General features: G+C 47.9%; 1 protein-coding gene across 2 annotated transcripts in view; it reads right to left on the reverse strand.

Annotated features, from left to right (window-relative positions):
- Tafa5 (TAFA chemokine like family member 5) overlaps positions 1-9,983 on the reverse strand; it is a 214,351-nt gene extending 204,368 nt beyond the window's left edge. The window contains exon 1 of one of the 2 annotated variants that reach the window (XM_021644102.2): positions 9,608-9,983. In XM_021644102.2, coding sequence (XP_021499777.1) covers positions 9,608-9,719 — 112 coding nt within the window. In that variant the 5' untranslated portion in view covers positions 9,720-9,983. The remainder of the gene's footprint in view (positions 1-9,607) is intronic. The other variant, XM_021644104.2, reaches the window with a different exon arrangement.
- Between the last annotated feature and the right edge of the window lie 15,878 nt (positions 9,984-25,861).

A 25,861-nucleotide genomic window follows, 5' to 3' on the forward strand; every position in this document is an offset into this window, starting at 1 on the left:
CAGTGATGAGACTGGAAGAGGCTTCGATGGGGTTAATAACCTCTCTTACTTGAAGTTTAATATCTAAAACTTATGGTAGGTGTGGCCATCGAGTGGAATTAGCAGGGTGTCCCCTGATTCTAGAACCTACTTCTGCACCACCTCTATTCTGTCCGTTTCTTGAGAAATCCTTCTGAAGCTGTCTACTAGCTGGGGACAGGAGCCAGGTATGCTGGCTGAGATGCCTGGAGTGTGAGCACAGAGAATTAAAGACAACTTTGTCCATCCCAGGCCTCCTCTGGCACACGCTCTTGAGCACACACATGCACACGTGCACACACAGCCTCTGAGGACAAAGAAAGCCCTTACAGGCTCCCGAATAAACTTAGTTCCCATCACCCCACTTCCTCAGATGCTCTGAGACTAGTGGGGGCCTCCCATGGAAAGGCTGAAGGCACCTTCAACACTGTTCCTCTACATCTCTAATGAGCAGCCAGCTTAGCCCTACCCGCAGGCTCTCTCTGAGTCTGAGACCTCAGAGAGGGGCTCTCAGCACCTGCCACCAGACACACACTATGTCTCTAAGATGATTCAGTGGCAGGGATATGACCTCTGTGAGGTCAGCAGAGCTCACCCTGGAAGCCCCTCCACCTTTAACACCCTCTCCTCTCCACCCTGAAGTCTGTGCTGAGGTTAAGCTGCCTGGAAGCAGGAGCTTCCTGGGAGCAGCAGACATGGCTGTCCTCATGTCTCCAACTTCTGCTGGATATGGTACAAGGTAGTAAGAACAGATGAAGAGTGAAAGGATGCACCGGCCTTGCGTTTGCACACGTGAGGCAGGAGACAAACCGATGCTCCTCTGAAAGCTAAGACTGGCTGTGCTCAAAACAGAAGACCTCCTTCAGCTCAGCCTAGGCACTTGAAAGATCAAAACATTAGTGAGTCCTATGGCCTCGGGGAGGAGGGCTGAGCATCAAAGGGAAGCAATTTAGGCAGGGGCTACAGCCACACCAGTCCTAGGCCACACATAAGACATGTGAGGAGTGTGGGCCAGCTGTTCTGAGACACTGGGACGGCTGACCTAGGGTGAGGGAATGGCCAAGTATGGGTGAGAGGGGACAGTGCCACTAAAGGAAAGAGTCATAGTTTAACCAAGTAACAATGAGACTGACTTTCTGGGCTGTGTCCACAGCATGACCTTAAGGATCTGTCATCCCAGTGATTCTTCTCACTGACTCCTTCCAGAAAAACTGAAAATGATCCAGGCAGCAGACACACCTCAGCCTATACACAGGTTCAGGCTTCTCCTGGCTTCCCACATCCCTGGTGATATGAGGAAGCCCCTATGTGGATTCTGATATTGGATACTGATACCAAAGAGGTGACCAAGGGTGAATAGGAACCAGCTGAGAACTCTATGACTCACATCCTAATCTTGCAGGCATATGGCTCACAATCCACCCAGCCACCACCAGCTCCCAAGCTTGCCCACCTCAGCAGCAACCCTAGAGGCTCAGGGCTCAGGACACTTGCCATGTCCTCTGGAGCTCATGTTAGATCATCAAGGTGAAACACAGCAAAGATGTTCATTGGAAAATGCCTCACCTTCACTGAGTGAGTGACGGGTGCATTCCCATAGACTGATCACACCACTAAAGCCAAGAGTAATCAGTTGTCACTGTAGCCTGGTGTTGGTCAACCATAAGGGAGAATGTCAGAATACAGGGGCCTCACGCTGTGGCCTTCCAGCTTCACTCTGAGGCTGCAAAGACTCTGTAGGCCCACATTTTCAATGCAGTGATGGGAAAATCTCAGGCTAGGAGGTCAATCACAACCATCCATTTCAAGCAAGGGAACCAGGACCCAAAGAGGGAAGGCAGACACTTGCTTGAGGTATGGTATGCGCAAAGGACACACAAATAGCAGGAAATGATGCTGACCATGAGAGGCCCCATCATGGAAGGCACAGTGTCAAGAGCCCAAGATGCCTAGCTCTACCATCTCCTAACTGGTTCTCATTGTCCCCTGTGTTGGGCTACACCCAGAGTTCCTTGGTTTACTGGGTAAAGGACAGGTTAATAAGTGAAACTTGAGGGACCTTTAAGAGCAGTCTAGCCTTTATTTCCCCTTTTCCTATCAACTTGGGGTCTCCAGAGACTACTGAGGTTGGAGGCCCAGGTGACAGATTTTGTTTAACATATACTAATCAAGGAAGAAGAGCTGGGGATGATCTGGGGGCTGCAGGTGACCATGAGTGTGTGTGTGTATGTAAGTAAGTGTGTGTGTGTGTGTGTATGTGTATATGTGTGTGTATGTGTATGCGTGTATGTGTGTGTGTGTGATGCTGGCCATCATACCAGAACACACATCTCAGTTCTCCCATGGGACACAGGCGGCCATCCCATGTATAGTAGGAAACCAGAGAAGGCCATGTTGGCCTTTGAGGGACAGAAACACAGAAATCCCAACTCAGTGCCCACAGAACAAGAGCATATTGGTAGAGAGAAGATACTCAGGTATGAATGGGTCTGAATCCCTGCAGAGCACCTGAGGAAGCCTGCACTTAACCAGGGCACAGTAGCCAAGGCCTGGAGAAGGGGCAGACTGGAGCAGAACCACACATGCTCTCTGGCCCCAGAACGTACAGTCTCAGGCCACAGCTTCCCAGACACTGAAATGAAGCAGCCATCCAGTCAAGAGCAAGGGCAGAACTTCCCACAGAGGAAAGAAAGGGCTCCGGGCATCCCAGAACACTCCAAAATCACACGTGGGAACTGGGCTGCCTCCGAGAAAGGAGAGCATAATTAAGCAAGTGGGTGGATGACGAGAGGTTGATGGGCTCCTCTGTCGTTACGCTGGACCGGGGAATGTTTGATTGCCTCTAAATGGCTTCATCACCATCAGCACTACAGTTGCATGTGCGATAGATACAGAAAATGAAGACTCGGAGAGGAGGCTGCAAGCAACCTTCAAAACGCATTGGTCCCAGCTCTGGAAAACAGCAGCTGAGGGAACGTGTGGAGACACCTTCCCTGTGGCAGAAAGTGGTTCCAACAGCACAGGGAGCCAGGAGGAGGAGGCCTCGCAGCAGCAACAAAGCCCACACAGGCCTTCTGTGTGGGGTAGGGGAAGCCCTGCTGGGCCCTTACAGTTGGATACCCTCAGACCCCACACAGGCTATACAGCTCAGAAGGGTTCCCAGCCTCACCTTCTTACCAGTGGTCCAGAAGCCCAAAGTCTCAGCCCCACAAGCTGAGAGATAATAACACATTCCTGTCCACTGGGGACCCACAGGCAAGAAACTCACCCAGTCAGTCTCCAAAAGACAAGCGGCTAGGAACGGTGCTGGTCATCACACTTGGGGGGAGGGGGGCTACGGCAGTGGAGGAGGGCTGCTGCTTATCCCCTACACTGCACTGAGGTAGTCCAGGTGCCTATGATGCCTTTGAGAAACTGACCCACAGTGAGAACAGAGCAAAGAAAGTCCCTAGAGGTGACAGAGATGTGCTGATTGCCAGAGCTAAGCAAATGAGGAAACAACCAGAGAGGGGATTCTTCTATTCTGGCACGCTGAGAAATGACCCCCATGGCCCTAGGCATACTTTTTAAAACAGTGAACACAGGGCAGAAATACCAGTTTGCTTTCTTATCAACAAGACTGTCAGATCCATGGGTCTTCAGGGATCTTACAGGCTCAGTCCCTTTTCAAAAGGCAATGACTCTCTGCTCCAGCCAGGGACTGAGTTCAGTCTCCAGCCTTGAGGTCCAGTTGCGGCTCTTTAGTATCATCACTACTCCCATGGCCAAGCTCTCTGCTTCACGGACACACCCACTTATCAACAATATCACCTAGTCTTTTCAGTCTTTTGCAAAACTCTAGAAAGACAACAGCTAATCCTAACCTAAGACCATCCGCTTACTTCAATCACCTCCCTCTAGCTTACTGGCTGTGGTGAGGTAGAAAGGCCAGCTTCTTTGGAATCTTCTATCATTGCAAAAACAGAAAGAAGGCAGAGAAACACAGGAGAATCATTTTCTCCTACCTCCACAGGTAGGAGGCTCATCTCTGTGTTTTGTTTCATTCACTCGTTCAGAGAACATCACCCATGTTCCAGGGCCATGATCAGCTGGTTCTTCAGAATAGGCTATTCTGGATAGCATATTCCTTGTCACAATCCTCTTAACATCAGGGACCCTGAGGGCTGAGTTGCCCCATCTTCTTGTAGTAGCCCTCCCTGTCTCTCACTCTGCAAACAACACCCAAACAAGCAGGCAGGCTGTGAGGGGCCACTGGGCTAACCCCAACATGGATGGGGAAGCAAGCACTTCTGGGCCCAGTTCAGGGTAGGTGGTGAGGGGAGAAAGCCCCTCAGAGAACACAACGTTAGACACAAATTGCCTCTCCTCACTCTCTTTGTGTCAACTGCCTGTCTTCCCACCATGATGTCAGCTCCCAGACATCAGTCATCTCGTCCACTTCTGCATTCCACAGCCTGGTACAGGGCTAAAAGTCTCCCCCCAACACACACCAAACATACATGCTGGAGGCTCCATCTCCAGCTTCACCAACCACTCTGGCCTCCCCTGGGAAGCCTGAGGAGTGAGCCGGAGGCCAGCTCTTTGCCAAGGGGAGACCAACCACAGAGTGACAAGGCAGTCCTGCCACTCACCATCCTCAAGGACAGAGTCTCAGAAGCTAAGACTTGGCTTCTCAGGAGGTCAGAAGGCTAGATCCCGAAGAAGCTCCACTTACTTTCTTAGAGGCAGAAAGGTGGGGGGATAGTCTTCTTTTCCCTGCCAGCCATTTTAAGGAGTGAACATTGCAAAGTACATGGTGGTTCTACACCGTGCTCTCTGCAGGGCCCAGAACAGTCAGCCAGACTCTCTGCTCAGCTCTAGGACAGTTCACAGCAGCTGCGGTTTCGCTTAGTTGCTTCACTCTGAGGCATCTGAAGGCAGGAGGGGTCAGTGACATTCAGGGAGTGCCAGTAGCCTGTGTGGAGATCCCAGCTCACAGATATCCCTGGGGCAGCTCAAAGGCACTAGTAAATGTAAGTGAGCCTTTAGGAAGAAGTACAGAGCCTCAATCGGTCCTGCCCCTCACAGGCCTCGAGCCAGTGACTGGTGGCACATATGTAGAATTGGCCTTAAGCGCTTGAGCCTGGTGACACATAGAAGCGGCCGTAAGCCATCATCAGCCACGCCTATAGAGTCTAGTCAGGATGCTGCCCGTCCACTCTTCCCCTGATCGAGGGGGCTGGGCATGACTGTAGCCCTGGGTGACAGGTGGCAATCTGTAGAGGTCATTAACTCCAGCACACCACGTTTTAATGCAAAAATGAGCCCTTCTAAAGAGGCAGCTGCCGAGCTATATAAAGAAATGGGGATTTTAATGTTTTGCTTTTTTTCCTTCTTCTACTGCGGCATTATCATAACATTCCCCCATAATTACGCCCATAAAGTCACCTGAAAGTACTTCACGCCACAAAAGTTGAACTACATATTTCATGCCCTGGGTATAGAGGCAGGTCCAGGGCTGGGAATTCAGCAGGGAGGAGTCCTGTCTAGTCAAACTCTTTCCTGGCCTTAGAGAGGTCCAGATAGCTCACAAATGATGGGATCAAGGAGCCAGCCAGCCCCGTGTGGAAATGTAAAGCAGGCAGTAGATTCTGATGTAAATGCCCCCGTGGAGAGGCTGGGGGAGGGGCGGGGTTGGTACAGACCCTCTGTCCAGGAGCAGCCCTCGCTCTGAAAGAGGGCAATGGATAGTCAAGTCCAAGTCGCTTCCCTCAGGTTTCTGAACAGAAAACCCTCGCAGGACTCAAAATGCCTCTGTCTCCATGCTCCCAGGCCTCTGAGTGCAGCTGGGAGAAGCGGCTGATCGTCACATTACGTGGCTGAAAGAAACAGCACATTTCACCCCAGACATTCATCAAATAAAAATATAGGAGGCAGGGACCAGGGACTGGAGGAAGACAGAGAGAGAGGACAGAGGAAAGAGGGAGAGGGGGGTGGGGAGGGAGAGAGAGACTTCCAAAAGGCATCACTTTGTGTCGACCCTGGTATTTTCAATTTTACCTCTTTGAGAACTCCAGAAATCACATTTGATCAGCAGGAACGTAGCACATCGCCATCCCCACTAAGTATGCCACAAATTGTATTTGTAAAGGAAATGTGTGCCGGGGCCCATCAAAAGTGCCTACGCTCGGTTAGTATTCTAATGGATTAAAAACAATTCAAAACTTGTTTGTGATGTCTCCTATCCACAGCAGCTGCGGACATGAGATTTAACTGAACGGCACAATTCCGTTTTAATAAGATTTATTTGAAAAAGAAAAAATGAAACTTATGTTAAACAGGCAGACCTACTGCCTCTCCTCCGCTGGACTCCCCAGCACTCTGAAAGGAGGCCGGCCGACCTTGCAGCATTTGAATGCCGGAGCATCTGCTCACCTCGGGGCTCTGAAGGCAGAACTTGCCATCTACGCTAGAGCAGAGTCCTTCATTCCTGAATTAAACACCGCTTGCAAGAATCAAAGTCAAGTCTCCGGGCGGGGGGACACCAGGCTTATCCTTTTCTCCACGTTTCCTTGCTGGTGTTATCTCCAACAACCCACAATCCAGTGTGGAGAGACGGAATCTTCGGTTCACTGCCCAGGTCCTATCTCATTCAACACACTGGAGCAATTCAAATACATCAGCTCTTTCCAAGCCAGTCTAAGGAGTTTCCCCAGCCCAGAATAAAGCACTTTCTCCCTTTCTCACAGCAGCCCATCGCCTAACTTTACCGGGAGACCTTGGTGAGCACTGTTTGCTTGCTTACGAAGTAGACTTTACCAGTAACATTGAGCACACACGAAAGAGAGCAGGATTTTAAAGATTTTAAAGGCAGCCTCGCAGCACCCCCCCCCCCTTTTTTTTCTTTTCCTGGCAATTCTTCCCCAATCCCTGAAAATGACAAGGCTGAGTCACCATAGCAACCAGCCTAATTGGTGGACTGCAGGTCTTTCTCTAGCCAGAGGGTGGAGCCCACCTCCTTAATATGAATCTCAAGCACATAGCAAAGAAGGACATCCAATGGGCAAGAGCTGTTGATCTCCCCCCCCCCCCAACAGAAACCAGGCCAGGAAATAATCCAGTTTCCTCCCATTAGGGCCAGGAAGTGAGCACGGAGAAGCACAGGCAGCATCACTGGGCCCTAAAATATGGACCCCAGCTTCACAAGTGTTTCTGCTCTATAGCAGAAAGACACTTAGGGTAATGAAAAGTCCTTAGTGAAACATCTTGCACACAAAGATGCTAACTATCCTTCATCCCAGATATGTTGAAAGAGAGGCTGGAAATCACAGAAACTATCTAATTATCATTTTCTATGCATTATCAATTCCAAGGGGGAAAAAAAAGAAATATTCTTTTCTCTCGGATTTCAGTTCCCAGCTATAAATTATGATGATGTTATTTTGTATTTTAGAAAAATGTTTTAATTTCTCCAACTGCATTTCTGGTGTAATGGGGTGTGTCTGAAAACGTTAGCTTATTGTCAATTATTCCATTACGTGGGGATGGAAACAGCTATCGAAATGTGCCTGCTCAAAGCTGTTATTAAGGACTCCTGCTCTGCTGGATAAGATATTCTTACCAATTGCCCTTGCAGCAGAGAAGGAACTCTCAGGATGGCAGGGCTGTCCTTTCTCTGAATGCAGGAGACTCCTTCCCTATAGTCAGAGCGAGGGGCAAGAGAGCCGGATGAAGAAGTGATTCTTGCTAAGGCTAGGAAACAAGGGACAGAGGCTATGCTGTCTGGGAGTGGACAGCTCGGTGATACCCTGCAGAGCAGAGTGTTGCGGTCAAGGGCTGGGTTGCCATATACTTGGGCAGCAGTGGATAGCTGTCCTTGTTTGTTTGTTTGTTTGTTTGTTTTTTCCCCCACTTGCAGAGCTGCCTCTATTGACCCAGTCCTTAACTCTGGGCTCTTCCGCTGACCCAAGGACACTGTTTCCAGAATCTGGCCAGGAAGAACAGTCAGCTCTCCATGCCCCTCCCCCACTGCTGAATGTGCCCCTCCTGGGACAGCACCAGGAAGCGCATTCCGTCCTGGCATTACCTGTTTGTACACCTCTGGAGTTTACCTGTCTTTAACCCTTCCTGTGCCACTAAGGAATCCAAGCTCAAACGGGCCTGGGAAGCCCCTGAAAGAAATCAGCAGGCTGCAGGAACCTAAGCAGCTAGCACCCTCATGGGGTTCACACCACCACACTCCTTTCCTTATCGTCCCCGGGCAGCGAGGGCAGCTGGGTTAGAACACTAATGTCAGCAGCTGGCCTCTTGCTTGATGACCCTCAGGGGAAGCTGCCACAGCAACACAGGGGAACTCAGGCCCGCTGAAACAACAGGGGCAGTTCTTGCAATAGGCCTACTCCCATGTCCCTCAAAATGCTTCCATACTGGAGGCTGAGCTATCCCCGGGCAGAACTGTCCCAGGACTCTGGCGACAAATCCGGACATGACTTGAGTCTCTGAGGCTGCTACAATCTCATTTCAAAGACAGGAGGAGCTGGGACTGGGAGATTGAAGGCCCCGGGGCTCTGGTGATCGCCGAGGGAAGCAGGAGGAATCGCTTGGTGATGGCCTGATTTATTTATTTTATTTTATTTTTGTAAAGAACCCATATTTTGTCATCACCTCCCTTGCCTGTGGCATTTTTCCATGACAGGTGTTCCCTGGCACTAGTTTTTCTTCCCGCAGAGACTGGAAGGCAGAAAGAGGCAAGCGCCCATCCCTGCTGGAGCCTGTGCCCAGGACACTAACCAGCCTTTCTACCCACCCCAGCAGCTACCAACAGGCACCAGGCACCAGCCAGGAAGATGCCTACCCACCCTACACCAGCCCCAAGTCTGTAACCAGAACTCAGATCACCGTTTCCCAGACGTGACCTACTGCCACCCACCGTCCCGCACCCAGCCCAGCTCCAGCGGCCCCCCTCCCCCGTGCCAGGCACCAACCAGCCCGCACGTCCCTCCGCAGCCCTTGCCAGACCCAACTGGGTCGCCAGTTCATTCCTCCGAACCACCCTCACAGAGGTAACGGGCCCTCTCCTCCAGTGGCATCCGTTCCCTTACTTCTCCTTTTACAGAAAGCATCTGGCGAGCCCGCTTCCCAGCAAGGCAGAAGCTCCACAATGCGTCGGAACCCAAGCTGCACTCCTGCCCTAGGAGTCCCGCTCGGGCTCGGCTGCCGCGTCCCTACAAGTCCCCGGAGGGAGTGTCGCCGGCGGGAAGCTCAGCGCGCGCAGCTCCGCTCAGTCTCTAGCCTGGGCTGGAACGAAGACCCAACGGCGGGCAGCCGGCCCCGCCGCGCAGGGACGCGCCGTGCCGGCCTGGGCCTGACGCCGGCCCTGCCAGCGAGTCCACGGAAGCACGCTCGGGCTGATGCGCCCGGCCGCGGAGTGCCTGGAACCCGGAGCCGCCTGCACCCAGCCCTCCCGGGCCAGCGGAACAGCGGCCAGGACCCGGGACCGCGCGCCACGCGATCGCAACTCCGCACCGACGCGGGGCGCCCCGCCGGGGCTGGGGCTGGGGTCGAGCCGGGAACCCGAGGCCCTTGTGGGGCCCGAGTGTGTGGTACTCACTGCAGTAGGCGATGAGGAGGCTGGCCAGGATCATGAACGCCCAAAAAGTTGAGGACATGCTGGGCAGGGCGGTCGCATCTTGCCGGCTGCTGGTCCTGGGCGATGGCGCCATTGAAGCCGCGGTGCCCGCGCGGGGGGCAGCAGCGCGTCTCAGCAGCCGGCCCTGCCCGCGCCCCCGCGCCGGCCTCCACGTGTGGGCCCCGCGCGTGCCATCCTCCACCTCGGCCTCCTCCTTGTCTCCGTCCTCCTCCTCTTCCTCCTCCGCCGCCTCCGCGCCCGGGCCCCGGCCCACTGCGCCCCGCGCCGCCCGCCCCGCGCCGCGCCCGCGCCCGCGCCGCCCGCGCCCGTGCTCGCCCGCCCGGGGACGCCAGCCCGCGGCTCTGGGCGTCGCTGCGCGCCTCGGCTCGGCGCGCCCCGTCACCAGTAAGAGGGGCGCGCCTGGAGCGCGTGCCCGGTGTGGCGGGGCCTCGCACTGGCCCGGGACTGGCGAGGGAGGCGATCAGAGGGGACGCCGCGCCCCAGCCGTGCCTCTGGATGGCGACAGAGACGGCCCAGCGTACCCACAGCCTGGGCCCAGGGAGCGCAGCTGGAAGTTAGTGGACTTGGGACATCCCCTCCCCAGAGTCTTCCACCAAAGGCCTGTGACGCTGGGATCCCAGACCTTGTTTATTGTGGGTCCGAAAAGTGAACCCAGAGTTCATTGCAAGTAAAGAATGCCTGTTCCCCGCAAGTGCCCACCATCAGGGCTAGAGAGTGTGTCTTGGTGTTCTGGGCCCAGCAGGGAGCATTTGGGTGCAACTTGACCTGCTCTGTCCCCAGAACTTGCCGTCCTGTGGACTCCGAATCTACCCTAGGAAGGCATATACCCAGAAATACTTCCTTGTTCCCAGAGTGCTCTTCGGCCCCTGCCCAGGCCCTGGTCGGTGGTGTCTGCTCTCCTCATCCACCTTCCAGAGCTTACTCAGGGCGAAGTCACTGGGCTGACTTTCTGAGGAGGATGACGGTCACCACAGCTCCTCTGACGTGCATCGCTGCCATTCTAGAACAGGTTTGCTCCTGTAAACAAGCTGAGTTGGGTCCCTTTTTTTACTTTCTCTAGTAATTTCCTTGCAGCCCAGGAGGTAACTCCGAAAGCTGGGTGTTTCCCCAGGTGGCCCTGCAGGTCTCCCCTTCCCTTCTTAAGCATCGGTAAACAGGCTATAGAAGCCTCTGCTAGGGTGGTCGCTGGTGCTTGTACTGTGTGGGAGAGGGTGGTACATCCACACAAAGCCTGGTTGGAAATGGAGACCTTTCCCCACAAGTCACTAGGTGGTCACCAGCATGAGCCGGTCCGCCTTGTGTCCTGGTCCAGCGTGGCGTTTAAATGGGCCAACGAAGTAGAGAAGGCTGCTGAGGGGCTGAGGGGGGGCAGGTACCCAGGTTGCATACATTGGCCGATACGGAGGAGTGCCACAGGCACATCACATAGCTGCATGAAGATACTCCACAAACCAGTACTCCACATGCATACATGCATGCCATGAGCCTGTCTGCACGCGACCCACATGTATACATATCCACACATGCATATCACATGACCACATGGACACACTCGCCCACATTGGTACATGCACAAGGCACCGACATTCATATGCCACACATACCTCCACATATGTGTGTACATACACACATGCACACACATAAATGCTATATGCATCACACGTGTGCAAACATACACGTATGCACTCATTTATACTATGTGACCACACTCCACACACATGCACATGCAAACATACGTGTCACATGGCTATACCTCACATGAATGCACATGAACACATGGACACATGTATACACATCATGTGCACATGCAGACATGCACGCCATAAGGCCACCTACACACAAATGTACAGAATGCACATCCACTCCCTTTCACAAGTCTATACACGCCCAAAGTGAAACTGAGGCACACTTCATACTTCCTAACTCCTGGCCGTGTTTTCTCTGTAATATGATCATGTTCACCAAGGGCGTTTCCCACTAACTTCTGATTTCCAATGTCAGCTTAATTAAGGCCCAGGTTTTCCAGGTACCATCTTCTCCAGGACAGCCCAGCTCACTTTCCTGTGAGGACCCCAGTCTGCAGAAACAAGACCTCCTGACATTGCCATGTGGGCAGGGTGGCAGCCCTTCTTTCCTGAATATTCCAGAGAGACATTTCTGCCCCTGGCCTCAGCTGGGTTCTCCAAAGCTGACCGTGGCTGTCTGAATCTGCCTTCATACTCTTTCCTTAGATCTAAGCCTTTTAACCTGCAAAAAGGACAAAGCTCTAAACCTGTACACTCTCCTCTTCATCCTGTCCTCCCTGATATCCTGCTCAGAGAGAGGCATTCCTGCACACAACTTGCATCTGTTGTCTATCTGCCAGATGTCAGGCATATGGGGCTGGAAAGACAGTGATACCTACATTTCCTCTCCCTGAGAAGTTTAGGTTTGGGAAACAGACTAGGATGGTCTTGTCTCACCAAGATAGGTATCATAGTAAGAAAGATTCAAGGGTGCTGTTGTAACTTTTGGGGGTTACAGGCAGTTGTGAGCCACCATGTGGGATCTGGGACCCAACCTAGGCTCTCTGGAAGAGCAACAAGAGCTCTTAACCACTGAGTCATCTCTAAATCCCCCAGTGGCAATGTTTACTACAAGGTTGAATTCTGGGGTACTGTAAGGAATATGCTAGAAGAGCTTCCATGAGATATGTTAACAGACAGATTTGGTGTCATCCTTACTTCATATAACATGTAGACATACATGGGCACAGACACACACACAGATACAGATAGACATACACAGTCACATACACACACATAGACGCACACAGACAGACACACACAGACAAATAAACACACAACACACACACACCTCTACCTGAAAGGAAAGCACAGCATTTACCCACTTACTCTGCCTGGTATTTTCTATTCTGTTCTAATTTGTTTAAAAAATGGTTGGTTGCCAACCCAATAATGCTGTTACAATAATAGTCTATGTTTGAAAGGCCCTTTTGCAGGACAGATGTAATCTTTGAATTGTGAAGGGGTAAATTGGAACTTCTCTGTCCCAAGGGGAAGGGCTGGTGACAGTGTTCAGGTCCAAGGCACACTGAAGTACACAACCTGCTCTGTTTACACTCCAGCCTTGAGAATTTTGTGGCTGTAATGCTGAGAAAAGTTCTAGATAGTGGAGTACGATTCATGTCAAGTGCTGAAGATTCCTGCAGAACAGAAGCCACACACACAGAGAACGGAGCCACTGTTGCTTGAGTCTCGGGATCCAGACTGGAAATGAATTTGTAAGACACGGAGGCTAAAGAAGTTCAGTCTTCCACCTCAGGCTGCATGGTACCAGGAGCTGTGGAAAGGGTAAAAGAGATTAAAACTCTACAAATGGAACTGGATAGCACCCATGACCTAAAGATTAATGTGCAGCCTTAGAAGATGTAAGGGCAGGTGCTTGTCCCAGCATGCTCCATCCAGGTCTTGTTTCCAGAGCCTGATAAGAAACACCGGATGGAATTGAGGATGGGGCGATGAGCAGAGCGCTGAATTCTGTTGCTAGGAGACAGAGGCTCGGTTCTAGATCCCAACATGTGCTACCAATTGACAATTTTCTGTTGTTATTATTGAAGGGCTGCCTTTGATCACCAGCCAGAATTAGCAGGACTTCAAAATGTGGAGGCTGTGTAAGTTTAGTAGAGAATCACACCAGTACCTTAACGCTAAGCCTAAAACACAAGCAGAGGCGACTGTTTAAGCAGAGGAGAGTCTCGGGTCTCACAGAATGCCCGTCCATAGTCACTGAGCTCCAAGGGACCTGACCCCTCTAGGAGCATCCGGCCTGTGGGATGATGGTCCCACATCAGTCACAGACTGTAACAGATAGAGTAGATTCCTAGGAGGGGGACACTGAGTAGAGAGCTTGCTTGGGACATGCGTTCCACATCCCTGTGGCAAAACTCGGCACCTCAAGGTATGCTATCAGTATTTCCCACTGTGCCAGATTGAGCCACAGGCTGTCAAGGCTTCCCCATCATCTCCATCTTCCACAGTGGCACATTTGCTGTTTCATCCAAGGTGCCTGACTGACAACGAACACCCAGAGACCCTGAATTCTGATCTTTGCGTGTTGACATGAAGCACAAGGCAGTCCCCAAGGAGACAGTGGAGAGGGAAACTGACTTCAAAAAGAGACAACCCTGTTTTTTTTAGGGAATCTTTATGGATCATGAGAAGGCAGGATACTCAAGGGACATGTTGTGTCTTGGGCAATAGCAACAAGTTTGTGTTCTACACAGGCCCCCTCATCTCTGGGCACCTCTGCTGTGTCCATTTATAGAGAATGAGAACTCCTCTATCTGTCAAGATGGGACCTGGAGGAACAGCCAGAAAACTGATTGAGAAGGTGCACAGATCCAGGTGAGAAGGCTCTGCTTGCTCTCACACCTGTGAGCTTAGACGACAAGAGTGAGCTCAACAGCTTCCCAAGGATGTAGCCATGACTGAAATGTCCTCTGTGACCCCAAGCTTCTGGCTACAGAGGCTCTAAATTTGGTCTTCATGTTTGTTGGGACAGTTTCTGGCCATCTGCAAGGGAATGACCTCAAACAAGAGGAGACCACCTTGTAATGAGACAAAAAGAGGGCACAGCACTGAGGAGAGGTACCAGCAAGGCAGGAAACAAGGCAAGGAGCCCACAGAAGACTGCAAGCCTCATGAGGGCTCCCAGCCATCAGGCTTGAGCACATAAAATGCCTTCAGAGAGTCACTAGTAGAGACGAGCCATCACTTTAAACAGTGACTACCAGTCATGTGGGCACCATTCCTAATGTAGGAAGTGGGGTTTTAATATTCCATTCTGTGTGCAGCCACTTCCCAAGCCTCCCCAGGCCCTTCCCAGCACCTCTTGGAGTCTCTGGTGCTGAGGAGGAAGGAGTTGGGGGAATTTCGCAAGGATCTGAGCAGGAGGGTGGCAGCTGGGGTTAGAACCCATGCCTTCTGGCTTCTGACAATGTTCTGATACCCTGTGTTCCTCAGTGTCTTGTTCCTAGAGTGGGTTCCTTCTAAAAGGCCGCCAAATGGAGAGAGGTTTGAGAACATGCCCCTCACTTCTTCTGCACAGAGCTTCCCATATTTTGTAATTTACTCACATCTTTCCATCTCATCCTACTGTACATGAACCTCTTAAGTATGGGGTATCATCACTTCCTCCAGCAGTTTGCTGTGGCATTGCTGTGCTGGCAATCCAAAGTTCTGTCACACATAAATACTGCCATCTCATTCATCAGTCTTTATTTTTGGACAGTTAGGCTATTTCCCAAGCTTTTCTTGTTTAAACACTTCAGAAATGAACACAATTACACTTGATGTTTTTAGATAGCTGTGACTATTTATAGACAGGGATTATAGAACCAGAATCACAAGGTCAGAATAACTACATGGTTTTAGACCTGGTTGTGGATCACTCTGTCAGTCCTTAACAGTGTTAATATAAATGCTCATGTCCCTGCCACAGTGTCTGGGAGCATCCATCACACACCAGCTCCCAATGAGCTAGCAGACAGCGGTCTAATGGACATCTTCACAGGTGGCGAGTGGTTTCCATGGTGGTTTTCATTTGCATTTGTTTGATCTAAGAAGGGTTAACAGTTGTCATGAGTGCATTAATGTCTGGGGTAATCATCTATTTATATCCCTTTCTAAGTGGCTCTTGGGGTGTTTGTCTTTTCATTATTGACTGGAAGAAACTCTTTCAATTTCTGAAATTAATGTTCTCAAGTTGAGTGGCATTTTAAAAATAGACATCAGTGTAAATAAGACATTGGCAGCATTGGCAACATCTTGCCTGTTAAGGTCCTTGTCTCTGTGGGCCTTGTTACATACCCGTGATTCCTGTTGGAGATCGCAATACCCTGTCAACGGGACTGTGGGTAGAGAGTCCTAGCTGTTGTGGCTCCTGGTTTTTGTAACAGTAGAGATGTTTAAGATTACCCAAAGAGAAAGAATAAAGAACCAACGGGGTGGGGAGGAGGAGAGAGAGGTTTATAATTGAGATATTGAGAGAGATATTTAAATAGAAATCAAGATGAGAGATTTGAGAGAGATTGACATAGATAAAAAGAGAGAGAGAGAGAGAATTAAAGAGCAATTGAAATGGAATTGAGAGTCAGGGGCCAGAGAGAATTTTGAAGGTTGGCTGACATCATGGTCAGGCTGCAGGTTCAGAACACACAGGGCAGACTGAGAAGCGGACAACAACTGAGGAGACCACTCCAGTCTGACGTCATTTTCCAGCAGAATTCCCTCCTTTCTGGGTGACCTCAGCCTTTCTCTCAGGGCCTTCACCTGATTGGATGAGGTCCACCCCATATTATGAAGCATAATTTGCTTTACTCAGAGTCAACTGACTTGAATGTTGATCTCATCTTTAAAAGGTCTTCCCAGCAACAGCTAGACTGGTTTTTGACCCAACAGCAGAGTACCATGGCCTGGCCAAATTGATGCAACTAGCTATGACACACACCTCATGTTGACAGTGCACTGTGTGACAGGCTGTGATGTGTGGCGATGGCAAACAGATCACTGCGTTCAAAATGAAGAAGCCATCACCCTAATGTCTGCATCACCACCGCCAACCCTCCCTGCCCTCAGCAACCTAGAAGACCTTTGGATTCTACTGTTCATCCGTAGAGATGTTTTAGAAGTTTCTATACCTTGAACCACACAGTCCATACATCTTTTCTTATGGCTGGGGTGTGTAATGAGAACGTAATTACTTTGGCTCCAACCATGCATGGCATGTAAACAGTTCCTCTCTGATGCTGGGAGGGTGCTATTCCAAGGGAGTCACATTTGCTTGCCTGTTGAAGGTGGTCAGGTCGTGATGGTTCAGGCTGGCTGTTAGAGAGCAAGTACTGAGTACATCCACCGAGAACTGTCTGCCTAAGGACATGTTTTCCTTTATGATGGCTGGTGGCAGTAAAAGGATCACAGCTGCTTTCTGAACCCCAGTTGGTGGGCACCCTTGCACATTCATACCAGTGTGTGAGTTTCCTGATCCCTTTTGCTTGCTGTATTTTGATTAGCATCCTCTACACTGTAATCCCACTGTCAGCCTGACTGTATTTAGAATCATGTAGAAGACACATCCAGTGAGTCTGTAAAGGTGTTTCAAGAGAGGTATAACTAAGAAGGCACCATCCCATGCCTGGGGTCCTATAACTACATAAAGTGGGGAAGAAAGAAGGCAGCTGGACTCCCATATCTCTCTCTTTCTGCTTCCTGGGTGAAGAAGTAGTGTACCTACCTTCTGAGGCTGACTCGGGCTGCTCCCTCTCTGCTATTCCAGAGGACCCATGTTCAGTTTCCAACCATGTTGAGAACCCCATAACCACCTGTAACTGCACTCACAGGGGGCACTCACACGCAGCATACACAGAAATATACATTGTTCTCTTTATTGACCCATTCATGTCATTTTGTTCATGCTGCCATGGTCAGCGTAAGTTTCAAATGTCTTGAAATCAACTAGTGGACAGCATTTATCCTTTCCTTTAAAAGGATCTTCTTGATCCTTCACATTTCTGGATGAATATTAGAATAAGTCTGTAACTGGCTTATGTGAGAGTACGTGTGTGTGTGTGTGTGTGTGTGTGTGTGTGTGTGTGTGTGCATGTGCATGGGTAAAAATGTGGAGGCCAGATAACAAGCTAGTTTGCTGTTCATTGGGTGTCATTCACCTTGTCTTTGGGGACAAGTTCTCTCATTTGGCTAGACTGAATGAGTGGCCATCAAATTCTGGTATATATGTCTCTGGGATTACAGCCGCATTTCACCTTGCCTGGATCCTTTTTACTTGGTTGCTGGGAATGAAACTCAGATCCTCAAGATTGTGCAGCAGGCAAATTTCCAACTGAGTGGCTTCCCAGCTCCATGTGCCAAGTTCTAGAAGTTTTCTTCTGCGATTTCTGCAATTACACTTCATATCTGATCATTAAATATATGAATCTTTTGAAAGGCAAGTGGAACTCTATGCTGAGTCTTCTCATCTATAGCCGGTTTTTTTCTCCATTTATTTATTTATTCATTCATTCATTCATTCATTTATTTTCAGAATTATTTTGTGATTTATTTTTATTTTTTTTATTTTGTGATTTTTTTTTTAATGAACAAGTCTTTATCAGCTTTTGTTATTTTGTCATTTGCCATTGTCCTAACATCATGCTTGTTGCATCCATACAAAGAGCAACTTGGAGAAAGGGGACTATTTTTTCAGTGCATAATTCTAGCTGCAGTCCATCACTGTGGAGAAGTCAAGGCGGGAACTCCCAACCATCAGCTGCACCACATCATCCATACTCAGGAGCAGAGGGGAATGAATGCATGCATGCCCACTTGCTTGCTCTTTCATGTTCAGCTCAATTAATCCTTTCTTATACAATTTAGGTCCCCCTGCCTAGGAAATGATGCCACCCACAGTCAGTCTAGATTATAGCATGCAGACAACTACAATTAACTACAATAACAGACACATTTTCTACTTTTTTAAAAATAGCTTTTGGCATTACATTGATTTTTTTTTCTCATAGTTTTTAGTTGTTTGCTCCTTCTATATAGAACAACATTTGACTTTCATTATAATGGACTCAGATATCAGCTCTGCTCCAGTTGAGTTAATTCCATCACTTTCCCCCACATAAACTATCTTACTAATATCCCTAGGCAAAGACAATAACTTCTTTTCTTTTATAGATGAGTGACATTTTCTTTTCTTGCTTTATTACACTGGCTACAACCTCTATCACAATGTTGAATGTAAGTGGTAAAAAATGACATTGTTTCTAATTTCTGATCTTACAAGGAAACTCCCACTCTTTCACTGTTATTCATTATGTAAGTTGTTGATTTTGTGAAGATACCCCTTTCAGGTTGGGAAAGTTCCCTCCAATACCTATTTTTTTTTGGCGGGGGGAGTCAGAATTGAATGTTGAATTTTCTAAGAGTTTTCTCTGTATCTATTGAGATAAGCATATCCCCTCCTACTGCTTGCGTCCTAGTCTCATTCTCATTTAGTCTAAAATACTACTTAGAGCTGTCTCTTAGTGATTTGTTCTGTGATCCATAAGTCATTTAGAGACATATTATTCCATCTGGAGGATTCTAAGGGTGTTTCTATAATTAATTCCTAAGTAATCCTACATTGGTCAAGAATATTATTTGAACTCCTCCTGATGATCCCAGAGCTGTTTACATTCATAGGGGTCTATGAACCAATTTCAAGCTCATGGTGCAAAAGTGTGGATTATACTCTTAAGGGGAGTAGGTTTTCTTTACATTTCTATTACATGGCATTAGTGATTAATATTGTCAGTCATCTACACCCTCACTGGTCTTCAACATACTTGCTCTGTCAGTTATCAAAAGAATGTAGTTCCACTCCTTGGCTAACATTGTGGGTTATCTATTTCTTTTCCTGTCACGTCAGTGTTTGTGCTTCTGTTATTAAGCGCAAGGTCATTCATAATTGATAAGGTTCTTCATGAACAGATGCCCCATATAATATAGTCATCTTCATTTTTCATGATCATTTGCTTTGAAATAAATCTACACCACAGAGTCTATCTTTTTTCCCCCTATACTTTTAGCTTTTCTCAGAGGTAAGTTATATGTATTATAGCCTGCCCTCAAACTTGTAATCCTCCAGCTTCAGTCTTCTGAATGCTAGAAATATAGGAGTAAACCACTATGCTTGGCTCTCTTATTAGTTTTTTTTTATAATTAAGTTGGTGTTTTTTAAATCACTTATTTTTGACAATTTCTTACATGTCTATAATGTGTTTTGGCCATATGATCCCTCTTCCCTGTTATCCTTCCTCATTCCCTCCAGCCCCTGTCCCTCTGGAACCCTTCTTTCTAGCACATTTCCCTCCTATTTTCATGATTAGGTTTTATAAGCCAATGAGTTTAATTGGGGTTGCTGGCATATGCATAAATTAGAGATTATTTACTGGACCATTATTTACTTAGAAGTGGCCACATCCTTCTACCAGAAATCGTTAGCTGCCAATAGATCCTCAGCTATGGGTGGGACCTCATGTGCCCTTGTCCTAGTTTGCTTTCTGTGACTGTAATAAAACACTGACTAAAAACATTTTTAGGAGGAAAAGGTTTATTTCATCTTATACTTTACAGTTCATTATCAGCGGAAGCAAAGGCATGAACTCAAGATAGGAACCTGGAGTCAGGAACTGAAGCCATGAATAAAAGCTATTCACTAGCTGACTCATTTTGCTCAGCTTGTTTTATTTGTTTGTTTGTTTATGCAGACGAGGAACACTTGTCCTGGGCTGTTACCACCCACAATGGGCTTTCCCATCAACTATTAATTAAAAAAAAAGGCCCCATAGGCCAATTTGAAAGAAATATTTTCTTTTTTTTAAATTAATTAATTAATTCAATTTGCATCTTGGTCTTGGGCCTCTCCCTCTTTTCCTGCCAGTCCCACCTTCTGTTCCACATCACCTTTCTCCTATTCCTGATAATAAGGGATCTTCCCTACCCTGACATCCCAGCTCATGTATCACATGAGTTCATTTTCATCTCCTGTGACTTGTAGGGAAGTCCCATCAGGGGGAAGTAATAAAAAAACAGGCAACATAGTCCATGTCAGAGATATCCCCCACTCCTCTAACTAGTGGGCCTACATAAAGCCTAAGATGCCCATCAGGATTATCTTTTTGGGGTCTGTACATTGTAGTATGTCTATCCTGTACTATATGACTAAAATCCACTTATAAGTGAGTATATGCCATGTGTGTCTTTCTGGGTCTGTGTTACCTCAGTCAGGATAATCTTTTCTAGTTCCATCCATTTGTCTGCATGTTTCATGATTTTCTTGTTTTTAATGGGTGAGTAGTATTCCAATGTGTAAATGCACCACAGGTTTTTGTTTTGTTTTGTTTTGTTTTTTTAAATCCATTCTTCAGTTGAGGGACATCTGGCTTGTTTCCAGTTTCTGGCTGTTGTGAATAAAGCTTCTGTGAACATGGTTGAGAAAACGTCCTTGTTGTATGGTGGAGCATCTTTTGGATGTATGCCCAGAAGTGGTATATCTGGGTCTTGAGGTATGTCTAATTCATTTTCATGTGTGTCGACTTCATTTTCTTTTTTTCAGAATTTTATGTATGAGTATTGCCATTTACATAATTTTCGTTCCTTAGCCCCTCCCCCCAACTTTTTCAGTGGCCCCAATTCCTTTTCAAATATGCAACATCTTAATTTTTAAATTTTAATTGTTTTACACAAACTCACACCCTGTTGAGTCCATTTAGTGTTTTTCATATGTCTATGTGTTTAGGCCTGACCACTTGGGATTAGACAACCTATCAGGAACTCATCCCTAGGAAACCTTCATTCTCCCCCCATCTAGTTATGACTCCACTTAAAGAATTTCCCCATCCATGTTGTCATGCCAACTGGAATTGTCATCATTCAGGTCTTGTTTAGAAGACCATGTTGTTGCGATTTCATGATGCAGCTTCTCTTGTCATTTATAGAAGACATACCCTAGCACAGATATCCTGGTCTTCTGGCTCTTGCAATCTTTCAGCCCCTTCTTCCGTGATGTTCCCTGAGCTCTAGGTGCAAAGATGCTGTTGTAAATGTTCCAGCTGGGGTTGGACACCGTAAGGTCAGTTGTCTTCTGCTTTTGACCAATTGTGTGTTTCTCTAATGGCCTTATTGGTTGCAAAGAGAAGATTGTTTACAACAGTCTCTGAATTGACCTTCTCAATAGGATAGAATTCATCTCTGGTACTGTAAACTTAGCCAACAACCCAAGGTTTGGTGAGGCTATACCCTAGAGTAAAGGCTAGGCTTGTCCTGCTTCCACTTTTCTAACCAGCATAGTCTCTAACTGCTTTCTAACTACCCCCAGGTGAATGTAGCATCTTCCGTTTCTAATTGCTGTCAACCTTATTGGTTTCGCTTTTATCTCACTTGTAATTTTTACCCTCTAAAAATTCATAGAGGGCCGTCTGGTATCTTCCGCATCTCTAGCTAGCTTTGTGAACATATGGATTCTCGTTTTAATGTCTTTTCAGGCTTCTTTGCCTGCTGATTCGAACACTGTGTCAGTTCTGGGTTGGTTTGAATTGATTTATCTCCTCGTGTGTTGAAATTTCCAGCTTCATCACATTCCCGACAACTTTTTATTGGACATCAGTCAATATGAACTGTCCCTGTGATGCTAGATGTATTTGTATCGCCATAAATATCACTGAGCTTCATTCAAAGCAACCGTGTCCTACTGGGTCTTGCTTTTTCAGGTCTTTTCAGGTAAAAAGAGTGCACAGTGCTTCTCTACTATCAAGGCTAGTTTTAGGTTCAGTGCATTCTGCCTGCATCCTCAAGAGCTTTGAATGATGCAAACAGACACTGCTCTTGCCCCTGGGTGAACAATGGGGGCCAGTCCTTCCAGCTAATGTTGGAGGAGGTGAGCAGCGTTAATCTGAGAGTCCTCTCTATGGACCATTGGCTCTGCTCTTTCACCTGGTTTTTCTCCTCCTGGGTGCCTCTTCCATCTCTCCCATACACTACACCCATATCCTTCCCATAGGAAATCTTCTAGGGTCTCCAGCATGTTCAGTCTCTCAGTGTCTCTATCTTCCATCACCTGATATCAGTGTCTCTCAAGGCATTGCCTTGTACTTTGTTGATGGTGTGGGCAGTGTGCTTTACTTCTGCTTTTTCATTATTTGGGAAGCAGAAGTTCCCTGCTTTGCGTTTTCTCCTTTAAAATATATTATGCTGTAAAAAGATGATCAAATACTATCTCTTCACTTAGAGTTCACAAGGATGGGATAAAACTGCTCCCTTGCTGGAGTGCTCGTGGGAGAGGACATAGCACAGCTCTGCTCTCAGTGCTGGGAACAGTCGAAGCTGGGGTAACATGTGCTTCTACAGAAAACATGTGGCCTTGAGGGCACAAGTCTGGGAAGAACTCTAAACCTGCCAGGCTGATGGCCAAGAGGAGTAAATAGGTAACCATAGGGCCAGACAGAGGTGGAGGAATGCCTAGTATACAAAAGCAGGACTGGCACATCCTAGGGAAAATGAGCCCAGGGGCAGGATCTGAACCTGCATTGTGTGGAGGAGCAAGACAAGAAACTGATTAGGCCATCCCTCTGAGACCCAGCAACTTTGACAAGTGCCCCAGCTCATTTCAGGGTTACAGTGTTGACTTAACCTCTTAGCTCTGAAGGAAAGGCAGGTCGCTCTTCACCCTGGAGGCTGGGGCTCAAGACTGGAAGGAGAAGGGATGGAAGGGGATAGACAGGACCTGGGGACAGAAAAGGCCCCATGAGATTATTGGGTATTTCAAATGGGTTGGTGACAAAGGAGAGAGCAATATAAACAGCGACTACCACCAAAACAGACTTGCATCAAAGGGTGGCCCTGATGGCTAAGCAGGGTGGAGAGTTCTTTTCAGGTCACAGCTGGGTAGCAGAGAGGGATGCTGGGACCCGCGGAAGTGAATGTGGCACCAGTATGGGATGTGTCTGCCTGGAAAAGGTCTTCTACTGGATAATGGACACAGAGAGGGCATGAGGTCCACAGGAGCGTTGCTCATTGTGACATAAAGAAAGAAGAGAGGGGATTGGACAAAAGGTGAGTTCCCAGAAAAGGTAAGGGGTTTGTAATGACTACATGCAGGTCACAAGGATGGAAAACCAAAGTGAACATAAGCCCTAAGCCAGCACCACCATGTCTGAGCCATGGTTTGTAAAATCTCCATCTCAAAAGTAGAGACTTAAATGACTGGGGGCCTCTTTATGTGCTCACAGTCATTGCTGGAGCTGCACAGTACAACAGTGGGTCTTGGATTCTGTGACTGTGATTATTTTGTGGTCTTTGTGCTGAATTGGTTACAGGGTAAATTAACACCCATGTATGAAACTTACTACAAACTATTTCAGAAAAACAATCAAGCAAACAAAAGAGAGATAGGGAGAGAATTATGGAAAGAGAAAATGGAGGGAGAGAGTAAGAGTGGTGAAATGAAGAAGAAAGAAGGAAGGAAAGGAAGAAAGGAAGACAGAAGGAGAGTAAAACAAAGAGGGAAAGAGAGGGGATGAGGATTTTCCTGGCTGAACTGTATCCATCCAGTCGACATTTAGGTGCCTGTGGGTCTGTGCCATCCCGGTCCCTGGGGTCTAGAACATTCATTATTTCTATTTTGCCCTGCTGAAGCCGGGCAACCACCCAGGGCATGAAGCTTGAGGCTTAGCATCTGAGAGGTGCTATGCTCTGAACTAAACCATGGGAGGACACTGTGAATATGCCTGCCATATTCACTGCCCAGTTAACTTTCCATCCTGATATCACTCATCCTTGTGAGAAGGCCTCCAATCTGCACCCATTGAATACTGCTGCTCTTGCCCTACAGTGGGTCTCCTAAACCCCAATAAAAAACTCTGGACATGCTGCTGGCTCTCTTAGCCCACAGTAGCCATGGCAAATAAAAATCCTGGTATAGTTTCCTTCGACTTTTTTTTTTTTCAGATGTGATGCACACATGCACTGGCTGGCAGAAAGACTGGAAATAATTGGCTGGAAAAGCCAATACTAAGCTCCGGCCGGCTATAGGGCATCCTGCTTCAGCCTAGGCTATTCTTGCACCTTCTAGAAACAGCTCCTGTGCTCAAGGAGGTGGACTCACTGTCCTAGAGGCTCTGAAAAGCTGTGGATGTCCAGCTTGGGGACACTAGGCTCCATCCAAGTGCTATGACAGGCATAGACTCTGGTCGGTGGCCAGCTCTGTAAGTATCTCCTACTGCCAGATTGAATTTATCAATTAACACTCTTTACAAGTGCCCTTTCGTGTTAGAAGAGCTTTTGGAAAATCGTGGAGATTGTAGTGTCCCCACGCAGCTGCATTCATTCCCGTGTTGCCGTCTTGCATCTGTGAAGACCAACATAATCTAAGGCCCAGCTTTTCTTTAGCAGCCCTTAGCCTTCACCCAGCATTATTTCTCTTCAACAATATTCATTGAGTGTTTCAAAATGGTGTTTGTAGCCACTTGTCAGCCTGTCTGTACAACTGAGAGTCTACAAGAAGTTAGTGATAACCAACAGGACACCCCAAGTGAAGGTAATAGCACACTTTGGAAGAGCACACCTGTCTGGCAGCAAACACATTGGTGCCTTGTTGCACATGAAGCTAAATGGTCTTAGGATTGTTTCATATTTATTTTATTGGCATAATAAAAAGTGATCTTGGGTCTATGCGTGAATACATGTCCCTGCTGGAATAAAACAGTGAAGCCTGCCCAGGTGCTGGCAGCCCTGAAACTGCAGATGTGACCAGCTCACCCTGAATTCAGCCGGTTCTCATCTCTGAGTTTTTCTCAGCCAAAAGCACTTTATATGGGACTTCAAAACTCAATGAAAGGGACTGGCTTCATGGTTAGGACCACAAGCTGCTTCTCTAGAGAACCAAGTTCAATTCCAAGCACCTACATGGTAGCTCCCACCTGTTTGTAAATCCAGTTCCAGGGGATCCATGGCACCAGAGATGCACGTGACGCACATATGTGTGCATGCAGGCAAAATATCTATACATGTTAAATTAAACAAAATAAACAAATTGTTAGCCAGGTGGTGGTGGCTCACACCTTTAATTCCAGCACCCAGGAAACAGAGAGAGGGAGGCAGAATGAAAAAGAAAAATCCTTTTTATTTGCCAGTTCAGAATTGGGGGGGGGGAGCATGGCATCTAAGACACATTAAAAAAGTGAGCCCACAGGGTGGGATGGTACATGCTTTATTGCCAACACTTGGAAGATATAGGCAGACTGATCTCTGGGAGTATGAGGTCAGTCTGGTTTACATAACAAGTTCCAGGCCAGGCAGGGTTACATAGCGAAACTCTGTCTCAAAAGGTATTGCAACCAGTTCAATCTAGGCCCCCTACACATATGTAACAGATGTGCAGTTTGGTCTTCATGTGGGTTCCCAAACAACTGGAACAAGGGTTAAATCTGACTCTGCTGCCTGCCTTCAGATCCCTTTCCCTTAACTGGGCTGCCTTGTCTAGCCTCAATAAAAGAAGCTGCACCTTAGTCTTACTGCAATTTTAATGTGCCATGGCTGGTTGATATCCAGGGGCTGCCTCTTCTTTCTGAGAAGAAATGGAAGAGAGAATGGGGGGAGGGAAGGGGATGGGAGA

The sequence above is a fragment of the Meriones unguiculatus genome, chromosome 8 (genome assembly GCF_030254825.1).
Source record: "Meriones unguiculatus strain TT.TT164.6M chromosome 8, Bangor_MerUng_6.1, whole genome shotgun sequence".
Classification (NCBI taxonomy): domain Eukaryota; kingdom Metazoa; phylum Chordata; class Mammalia; order Rodentia; family Muridae; genus Meriones; species Meriones unguiculatus.